The sequence below is a fragment of the Eupeodes corollae genome, chromosome X, assembly GCF_945859685.1.
Source record: "Eupeodes corollae chromosome X, idEupCoro1.1, whole genome shotgun sequence".
In the NCBI taxonomy this organism is placed as follows: Eukaryota; Metazoa; Arthropoda; class Insecta; order Diptera; family Syrphidae; genus Eupeodes; species Eupeodes corollae.
Genome location: NC_079150.1, coordinates 5,027,741 through 5,039,022, shown reverse-complemented (window position 1 = coordinate 5,039,022; position 11,282 = coordinate 5,027,741). Strand labels below are relative to the sequence as shown.

At 29.5% G+C, this 11,282-nt stretch overlaps 1 protein-coding gene across 1 annotated transcript; it reads left to right on the top strand.

The window, feature by feature from the left end:
• The first annotated feature begins 207 nt into the window (after window positions 1-207).
• Window positions 208-11,214, top strand: LOC129953242 (zinc transporter ZIP3-like). Its single transcript, XM_056066204.1, has 2 exons — window positions 208-2,077; window positions 10,040-11,214. The coding sequence occupies exons 1-2, from the start codon at window positions 688-690 to the stop codon at window positions 10,219-10,221; spliced, it is 1,572 nt and encodes a 523-aa protein (XP_055922179.1). The 5' UTR covers window positions 208-687; the 3' UTR covers window positions 10,222-11,214.
• The last annotated feature ends 68 nt before the right edge of the window (window positions 11,215-11,282 follow it).

Below are 11,282 nucleotides of genomic sequence, written 5' to 3'. Positions count from 1 at the left end.
AAATTTGCTAAGTACAAGTTTGCTAAGCAAAAAGCCTATTAAAGGTGTGGCCCGACTTAATTACAGGACTGCCAAAATTCCAATTAAAATCGCAGGTTCGGACCAACTCATCACCTCTGTATGAATAGCTTGCTAACCAACCAACTCATGTTTGGTTTGTTTCTGTGTGTACTCTATAAAACTTCATACCCTCTCTTCATATGACCATTGTTTTAATTCTGCCTTTGTCGCCGTTGTAGTCGTTTTCGCTGTCGCTGTCGCTGCTACTATACTACAGCCGTTCGGAACGTTTTAAAAAGCCAACGCCTCTTAAGTACTTTGTCGTCGTGATTTCTTGTTTGTTTATTTGTTTTTTTTTTTTTGTCCATGCCTAGTATGAAACCTGTTCCCTAAATTGGAATGTAGGTATACGAATTTCTCTTGAGTATCTTATTTAGACTGTGGTACAAGCTTGGCAAAACAATACCTTTTCGAAGACTTATACCACGAAGACTTCTACCCGGTGGCAGGGGGTGTCTTAATTTAGTCAGAACTTGTAAATATAAAAAAAAAACAAAGGCTTGAAATTCAAGTGAAGAACGTATGTGGAGTTAATTGTGCTGGTGCGGTATTTGTGTTGTTTGGGATTTTTGTTGGCCAAGTGAATTTTTTTAAAACGGTACTTTTAGTTGGTTCACATAAATAAAAATGAACCAATCGGACATTAACGGTTTTTTTTTGTGCTTGTCTCAAATGACAATGACGGATAATGACCGAGATCATTTACTTTATGCACATTTAAACAATTCGGCATTATATCATAAAAGTGAAACCAATCAGGATTATGATAATGATCATGATCATGATCATGATCATGATCACGATCACGATCACGATCATTCAGATGGCAACGGAGTAGTCATGGCTAAGGCAACAGCCATGTTGGTGTTATTTTGTGCCACCGCACTTTGCGGCGCAGCACCATTCTTGTTAAACCGCCACATCAAAGGAAAGGCAAACAATACGAATGCACGATCGGCAACGGTAGTTAAATGTTTATTGTACTTTGGGGGCGGAGTGTTGCTGTGCACCACCTTTCTACATCTGCTGCCTGAAGTCCGAGAGGCTGTTGAGGGCCTACAAGAATGTGAGACTTTTCCAACTATGGCATTTCCTTTTGTTGAGCTTCTCATGTGCTTGGGATTTTTTTTAATGTTCTTAATTGAAGAGCTCATACACACGTACATTCATAGAAATAAGGACATTTTGGATGAGGAGACAGCTGCTTTCGAGAGAGGCCATAGCGTCCGGCATAGTCATATTATGCGCCACAGTGAGACATACAAGGAAGATAATAGGAATCAGGTCTCATGTTCGAACTACCCAAACACCAATGTTAATAGTAGTGCGAATATAAAAACCTTATCGCCGCTAGATTTATATTCTAGTGATGTGGACAGTCAAAAGCATCAACATAACGAACACCAGCGAGCAGAACCAGCTACATCAGCTGCAGTTACTGCACAACAACATACTCAAACTCCCCATAGTCACCAAATCCACAATCCCAATTACAGTCATTATCATCAACATCAACATCAACATCAACACCACAGCCACAGCCACTTTCCCCTCAAACCTAATGGAAATGACGACGATATGATAGCATCTTCTTTAAGGGGGTTGCTGATCGTCCTAGCCCTGTCAGTTCACGAACTTTTCGAGGGCCTTGCAATCGGCCTTGAGGGATCGGCAAGCAACGTGTGGTTTATGTTTGCAGCTGTTTCAGCGCACAAACTTGTACTAGCATTTTGTGTAGGCGTCGAACTTATTGTAGCCCGAACCAGGACGTATCTATCAGTACTGTTTGTTTTCACATTTGCCGTAGTCAGTCCGATTGGAATTGGCATTGGGATGTTAGTAAGCAATCACAATTCAACAACGTCCAGCATTCCTTCGGCTATTTTGCAGGGATTAGCATGCGGAACACTGCTTTATGTGGTATTTTTCGAGATTTTGTCAAAAAATCGATCCGGATTGTTGGCTTATCTAGCACTTATAGTCGGATTCGGTTTAATGTTCGGACTACAACAGCTATGTGAGTATACTCCCCAACAACAACAAACCTAAATATTGCATTTTATGTATTTGCCTCTTTGTTTCATTACTTTTTCTCAATGTTTTTGAATCTTCTTTTCGAAAAGCTCTTAAAATTTTTCACAATAAGTTTATTTTTTATAAGAATATAAAATATAAAAAAATAGAAAAGCAGACAATAACGATTATCTTTTAAAATTTGCTTATGCGTCCAATTCTTTCCAACCTCTATTTTTGTAAAACTTCTTTTTCGTCACTTTGCCGAACAGTGACTTCCTGTTTCTTTTGTTTTTAAATTCTGTCAAAATCCTGCAAACTTATGTTTTTGTTTCCTGTTTTAAAACTTTCTGCCAATACAAAATTGGAATATCGTTTGAAAGTCGATCAATTGTTTGATAGAAAATTTGTTTCTGTCACTTTTGACAGATAAATTTGCTAACATGGTGAAAAGAAAACTGGTTAAAATGTTTTACGAAAAGTCTGTCCAAATTGGAAGATCTTCAAATCGTATATACATAGCTTAACTGACCTAGCTAACTGTTTAGCCATTCCCAAATGTTGTAAAGTTAAATCTTCTAGGTATTTGATTGCTCTTTTAATTTAAATGTAGAACGATTATTAGTAAATTTAGAGCACACTAATGGAAACCTCATTTTTATTTACATCCAAAAAACTTAAGCATTTCTGCCATTTTCAAATCTTGTCAAACATTACAAAGTAACTAAGAATTCAATTTCAAACCCTCCGAATATTTAATTATTCTAATGCGATATTTCGGCGAATTTCAAATTTCTTATTTTATTGCACTGCAATTTGCCAAAAATCCCAAACTCCAAACCGCAAAAATAAAACCAATACAATTCACATGAAATGTCTAAAAACAAAATACTTATTTAATCAACTAGACACGAGGAGGCAATTAATTAATTTCTTCAATAAATCCCCTTGTTGAGAGGGATGAGTATTAAAATTCTTTGTTGCAATATTTATAAAGTAATGATGATGATGATGATGGTTTTAAAGATAACCATTATTATTAGCCTATCAATTGTTTATAGACTCTCTTGAACGGGATTTAAATATAAGTATAGCCCTCTCGAAAATAAATTGTGTAACAAAATAATAATGCCAAATTGCAACAATATGTGCACAATAGGTATTAATTGTCTGGTTTTATTGATTTTCTTCAAGAAATAATTAAAACGGTATTAGTATTCCCCTTGCATGATAGCTTTAAAAAAAAAAGTGTCTGAATACTTTACGCACTGGGTTTTTTTTGTAAACAAGATTTTACTTAATGAAAAACATAAACAAAATGCTGATGATTCAATTTCAGAGAAAAGACAAACTTGTTTGGATTCAAATGAATCTTTGAATTATAAGTGTACATAATAAATATTCATATCAATCCAGAGGCTTATTTGTTTGTACGTCTTTAGTATTTAAAATCGCACGACAATATTTACAATTATTATTTAACAGTACGATGTTATTGGTTTTTGTTAAAATAAGGTAATTCTGAATGCTTTGAAATGTGGATTAATTTGTTTTTCTTTCTTTAATTAAATGAGTTATCTAGTTTCTTTTTTTCATTTGTATGAAGACTAGCTAGAAAATATTTATATACATAATATCAATAATCAAAAATGTAAAATAAACTAAAAAATATTTGCACACTGTCAGACAAAAAACGAGACATTTATGTTCATCGAAGGACAAACATTTCGAACGAACATTTCAAAGAAAAAGTTTTTAACCTAGAATGCAAGAAACCATGAATTTTTTCCTCAGTTATACAAGAACAGGTTTTCAATAATTAAAACTTAAAAAAGCATTATTATTATATTAAGCTTTTATTGCCTCAGTCTGATGATTACATTTATTTATTGACAATATTATTAACTATATGTTTGCTAAAATTGAACAAAAAAAATGTATAGTATTTAAACTATGGAATTATAAAATAGTAAGGTTAATTAGACACTTTTAAAGAAGTAGGTTAAAAAATTTAACATCACTTTAACCCAAATAAAATGCGCTCATCGAAGGTTCAATAAGTTAAAATTCGACTTACAGCATCTTTGTTGTTTCCGACAGCAAAAGACTTCGGCTAAGATCAGCTACAAACCTTTCATCCACAAAAAAGTTCTAAAAATAATGCGTGTATAATAATGGTTTGCATGTTTTGTCGCATTGCGACTGTTTTGTAGCATTGTTACATTTGCTTACGAGTCCGAAAAATGCTGGTACCAAAAGATTAACTCCCTATAAGAAAAAAAAGTATTTGGATACATCTCCTGTATATATTTTTTATAATTAAAACAATTTAAAACTACCTTTATTCCTTTTTTCTGAATATCTCGAAAAGAATACATCCTATGGAATGTCATGAAAATTAGTTTTCTAAAAGTGACAAAAAACAAGTTATCTTATGAAAAAGAAACGATCCAAAATTCTAAATGGTCGCCAATTCAAAAGATCCAGGACTATGAAAACAAAATACAAAATTCTTTCTATTTTTTCTATTTCAGTTATTATTTTTTTTATATTTCGGCTGTGCTTATATTAATCAACCGATTTCAAGGGTTTCAAAAACCCTTTGTTTGATATTGATTCCTTAACTTCACATTGATTCACGAGTGTTGTAGAGCTGTCACATTTCCAACTTAACATTTTTAGAGGGGTAAATCTGCCGTAAAATTCAGATCTTCAGATTTGATCTTAAACCAATGAAAAATCAATTTGATTGTCTTGAAAATAGGCTCTTTTGGTTTGGGAATGCAAATAAAAAACTATTTCATTCTTTCTCCCACGTTTCGTAAGAATTCCTTTCTTCTTCAGGGATATTTTTCTTCCTTTATTCAATCTGTATGAATACATATAAATAATACATTTTCAATTAAAATAGTCCTATTTTCAACACAATCAACAATACAAAAATCAATCTATTTTGCCCCATGGAATGCAAAAACAGGAAAATTTCTGTTTTGACAGATCTAGATCAAAAATAAATTCATTTATTTTACCCATGAAAAAAATTTGTGAGGGCAATAACTTGGTTGTGCAGTCCGTAGATCTACAAGGTCGTTGTTTGGCATAGACATTAGCTCGTGTTCCAGACCAGATCACATATTTATTAGTGTTTAAAGAACAAAGCTATACCTGCTATTTTATTTGTGTGATCGCAAAATAAGTTTTCTATTTCACACGAGATGACATTTTGTCTTGTTACGACTATAACAATTAAAATAGTGTTTCCACATTACAATTTTCAATTATCTTGAATCGAAATATTTGTTTAAAAAGCTTAATATTTATTTTGTATGCAATCAATATAATGGAAATATTAAACAACAAACAACATAATTTCGTGAAATTAAAACAATTAATCATATAAAAATACATATTCGATAAAATATATATATTTTTAACTAAAAGCAAGAACAATTCATCGTTTATAAAAGGTTTGCTAAACAACTCTGTCCTTAACGTCAAATAATACTCCTTTAACTTAAATATGATGATCCGAACTATTTTATTCTCTTCATCTGATCTAGATTGGTTCAATATGATAATAAAACGTGGCAAGTCCATTTCTTATGTTTTGAGATAGCATTTTCATTTAATGTTTGAAGTTAATATAAACATTATTAAATTTTGGTAGTTTTATTTCTAGAGGGTCGTAAGGCTTAGCTTGGGCAGAAAATAGATTTTGTCATTTAAATAAACTTGACGTATTTATATTATTTCTGCTTGAAATTAATTTTTTTTCTAGATTTTCTTAATTTTTAGTTTTCCAAGTTTTTGAATAATATCACTTTGTTGTAGTTTAGCGCTCAGTTGGCTCAAGAATTTTATTTAAAAAAAAAAAAACACATTCGATTGGTATCTGTTGATTTTGAAATTTCAAAGGATCCTCTTTCAATGACTCCTCTGATATAAAATTTCTTATAAATTCCATCATTTGAATTGAGAATAAAATCATACATTAATGCGAATCGAAAGACCTTAGTTGTTTAAATTAGTATAAAATCAAAATCATATTAGTTATTCTTAAAGTCAAGTCAATAAAACAAATTCAATTTGAAATGTTGAATCGAAAGACCTCATTTGTTAAAATTATTATCAAATCAAAATCGAATTAGTTATTCTAAGTGTCACGAATAAAAACAAATCAATTTTAAATAAAAATAAAGAAAGTTTTAGATATAATTTAAGGAACAAGTTTTCACAGTTTAATATTGTAATGTGCTTTTGCTAAGTAATAAAGGTATGCTGACAGTAAGAATCCAAATGCTTTATTGATCATTACCTGCTAAATATGATACAAAAAACACGTATCGGCCGAAAACATACAAATGCATGTATTACATAATTTTTAATTTGCTGAACAATTTACAAATTTAATGAAGTGTTAAAATTACTTAAAGTAAACATTATTTCCCAACTCTGATCATTTTTTTTTGAAACGGACATATATTCAGATAAAATTTAAAATTCATTTTGTATTGATTTTTATTTATAACCACACAAACATAATATAAATATTGACTCGAGAATTGTGAATCCCTGAATTAATTCCTTTTATCTTCATGATTGAAATATCTTCAACCTGTCGTAATCTTGCATTTAAATGACACAGAAAAGAAATAAAAAACAAATTATTACATCATGCAGGTACAAACCCGACCGGTGGTTTCTAAAAATATTTTTTTATCTTTTCGTTTCTCAACGCAGCACTTAGTTTATACCTTCATACATATGTACCTATAGCATTTTAATTTTGTTTTAAGTCGAAAACGATAAAGCATTTAATTGCTCATAATCTTAACTTCATAATCAAATTCGACTTGGGACAAAAAAAAGAAAAAAAAAAAGAATTTGACGCGACAGTGACAAAAAATACAAGATTCTTTCCATAAGACTGCTTTGATAAATACAAAAAAGATGATAAGAGCTGTAATTCTTGATTGATCTAATTATCAGACATTCAAAAAATTCCTGATTTTATCTGACTTGGCGTGACGTTCAGATGGGTTTTCTACAAATGTTTTATTTATGTATGAAACTTTGGAATAAAACCAGATATTAGAAGAGAAAAATGGCAATATTATATGAGCCATGGGCCATCAGGAGCATGCATTAAAGCCTAACCAAGCTGATTTCAGCAAAAATGTGAAGTTTTATGCAAATTTTATGTGGGGATTTTGAATTTAGAGCACAAAACCAAAAAAAAAACATGAAAGGACAATCGGATGTTGCTTTTTTCCGTATTGTTAGATACCAGCAAAAAAAAGAAAATATTTACAATTTTACATATTTCCCTTGGCACTTTTTTAAAACATATTTATACAAAATTAATCAGAAAAGCTCTCAATTTTTTGATTGGACAATTCCCCACGACATTGTTCACGATTTCAGTTCAATACCCATTCATTTTACATTCCCTTAGTGGACACTCCCTAGTACACACAGGACCATATACCCCAATTTGGTAAATTTATTCTCTCACGCGTACATTCGGTAAGATGACTTCAATAAATTTTTAATATCACAGAAAATGCAGAAATTAATCTCAAAATTAAGTGGGTGTTTTTTACCATGACAATTTAAAAATGCTAGTTTCTTAAATTAAATTGTATATAACATAATGTGGCGTGATACCAAACTAATATAATTTAAAAAAAAAATGAAAAAATACTGAAAAAAAATTGTCACCTCGGATATTTTACGAACAAAAATTGATTTCGTCTCTAAAATAATAGTATACAGCGAAGAATAAAGTTTTTACATCAGGTACAATTTTGAGAAAAATCGAATTGACAGTTTTATTATAAAAAAACCTAAGAAAACATTACTTAGACTTGGTAAAAATTAGTTTTTCACTAAAATTAAAGATATTGTCTAATTTCATCTTAAAAAGAATATTATTTTTAGCATTAATTCAAATTTTTTATAGAAATCCAACACTCAGTTTTTTCATAAAAAATAAAATCTAAAATAAAGTACCTACTACACAAAATTGTTAAATTGCCTTCAAGATAATTTTGTTTTCTGCTAATTTTTTTAGAAAAATCCAATCTGTATTTGTTTGTATAAGAAATACAAATTTTCAAAAAATGGTAATTATAAATTTCGAATAAAAATGTCGTTTGCAAAAAAAAAGGGTGGAATCGGCTAAGGTTATCAGTTTTTAGTTTATTTTAAAGAATAATTTAACTGACAACTTATTTAATAAAACGCGAAAATTCACAAAAACAACAAAAAACTGATATTAGACAAATTGACAGACAGGACAGGACGACTTATCAGTACGGGCCGAATCCCATTCTCATTTTTATTTGTTCTTTTATGGATAATTCACTTCTATACTTATATCAATCATTTAAGTAACTTTTTCTGTAAAGGGATATTAGCCAATCTATGACCGCAATTAAAAAAAAGTATATGCCAGTTTATTACACATGCTTACGATTTCAAAAAAACATCACAATTTCAATGCATTTATCAACAGTTACAATTTCTTTATATACCCCTTTTGGTTATATCGTTTCAAAAGCTTTTAATTTTAGGGCCTTTAAGAATGTTAAGATTTTTCCCATTTTTGGCTCTTATTAAAAAACAAAAATATTGCGTATGAAAGACACACATCCCATACCTTTCATACTGAACATTTTTAGCGTACGGATTCAACACTTTTTATAAAAACTGTGATTGTGTCTTTAATTTAAACTCCCAAGACGGCGGTTTAGGCTTAAAAAATTGTAGATAGATAGATAAATTCTGTATTTATTTTTATTAAAGTTTAACAATAATTCTTACTTAAGAATAAGGACTTGGCAATTTTGCCGTCTGCCTGATTTGATATTTCATAATACAAGAAAAAGATAATAGTAAAATAATTGAACTAAATAATAAAATTATAATTTAAAAAATGTTAAAAATTAAAAAAAAAAAAAAAAAACAATAATAACAATACGACAAATTTGTTGGATTCGTATACTAAAATAAATTAGTTAAGCAATAGAAAAGACTTGACAAGCAATCATTAACAATTTTGATATGATTTGAAACACAAAAATGATGTCAATTTTAATATGATTTGAAACATAAAAAGTTAGCAATTTTAAAGTGATTTGACACATAAAATTAAAATATTTTAAATAATGGTAGCTTGATAAGTAAAACATTTGAAACACAAAAATACATAATAACAATTTTAATATGATTTGGAACATAAAAAATATCAATTTTAAAGTGATTTGAAACACAAAATTAAAAAGATTTAAATAATGGTAACTGGCCGAATGATTAGATTTTACGTTGGGAAACTATTTCGGAAATGTAGGGCGGGCTTACAGGAATTATATAGGGTACACCTTCCTAGCGAACCATTTAATATCTCATGAAGTCTGTTTACAGTGAAGATGGCTTTTATTTAAATGTAATCGACGAATTTCCTGTTATATCGGGCATACCCCAATAAAATTATGTATATCTTCTATTTTGTCTCTTCTGTTACATAAATTACAAATTTGTGGAAGATCAGCACGATGAGGCACATAGTTAAGATTTAAAATTTCAGCTCGTGCTCTAAAGATATAACTTATAGTTTCGGTCGATAATTCATTATTGAAATAGTTAGCTTCTGATGGTAATGGGTATATGAGGTCCCTATAGGTGTTCCTGGAAGATGTAGACGAAGCTTTAGAGAGATGCTGATTGTAATTTCTTTCATCAATTTTAGCAGTAAAATTTGCAAACATAGAGCTCCATTCATCTACAAATTGTAACTTTGCTCGTACTTACCCGTTAAATGCTGCATCAACTCCAATTTTAAGAACATATTTTTATATTTGTGTTTTATATTTTTTCTCTACAAATTTATAGTGATAAGATATATGCATTTTCATTTATTCAAAGCGTCAAAAACTTTAATAAACAATTGTTCTTTATATTTCAGTTTCTGGACATCAACATAGTCATGGCGGATGTTCGCATTCACATTCTCACACAGCAGAAAATGAAAACGAAAATTCAACCCATTTGACCCCATCCAATGTCCAACAGCTTAGTTTAGAAAAACAATTACAAATTTTACGTGTCTACGAGTCTAGTCTCAAACATATTTTGAAAAAAAATTAAACATACAATTCTATATCAAAAATTAAATATAAATCAGTGGGACACCCGCTATATAACTATATATAATGTAACGGTGCTTTCTTTTAGGCGACTAGTTGTCTTTATCGGCCCCATGATGAAAAGTTGTTCGAAATTACAAAACCAAAATTCCATGAAAATGTAAGGCCTTGGTATTAAAATGCCGTAATATTTATATCAAGTGCTCAAATTCCTTCAAAATAGGACCGAAAAAAACAAATAGACCCTAGTATATATACTCTTATATATGTATATATAAAAATAAGAGATCTCGTCACAGAAGAACAACACAGGTTTCAGAGGTCGCATTTTAAGTCAACAAAAAAAACTAAAGGGCTTATTTTTTCGTGTTAAAACGATTTTAACATTTTTTTTTAACATTTAGAAACATTTTATTCATTCATTTCCAACTTAAAACTAGTACAATAGCAAGTGTAAAAAAAGGAATAAATAATAGCTATCATTCTTTTACTTGAAAGTTAGTATTGAATGATACATTTGAATGATAATTTTTATAAGCTTTGAAGAACTTATCTGTAGCTTTTTGTATTTTTGAAAAAATTTGAACCTTTTTAATTTTGATATGCGAAAAACTGTTTTCTCGTGATTTGCATTAAAATGTACAACTTCTTTATTTTTAACGTTTTTGTTTAATTTACCTATATGTATATTGTTTTAAACATTTTTAAAGCTCTTAACAAAATAAATAACAAATTTATGACTGTTAAAGAAAAAATTGTTAAAAAAACTTAAAATAATGCCGAATAATTTAACCAAATTTTGTTAATTCCTTTTATTAAGAGCTCCAAAAACTTGTCGACTAAAAATGACTCAGGAATCAATAACTTTTAACTGTGACTAGATCTGTGGGACACCAATTTATGTACAATATTTTTGGTTTTGTTTATAAAACTTGTTCATATAAATCTATATTGTAAATATATATATAATGATTAAATTATTATTTCAACCCTTTTTTTTGTATTTTTATTTAATTGAACTCTAATTATACTTACAAATCATATTTATCATTTTGTTTTTGT

Excerpts from the sequence above, each read along its gene's own strand:
- LOC129953242 (XM_056066204.1), top strand. The coding sequence starts at position 688 with ATGAACCAATCGGACATTAACGGTTTTTTTTTGTGCTTGTCTCAAATG. Across the intron at positions 2,078-10,039 it reads GTTCGGACTACAACAGCTAT|TTTCTGGACATCAACATAGT; the intron begins GTGAGTATACTC and ends TTTATATTTCAG.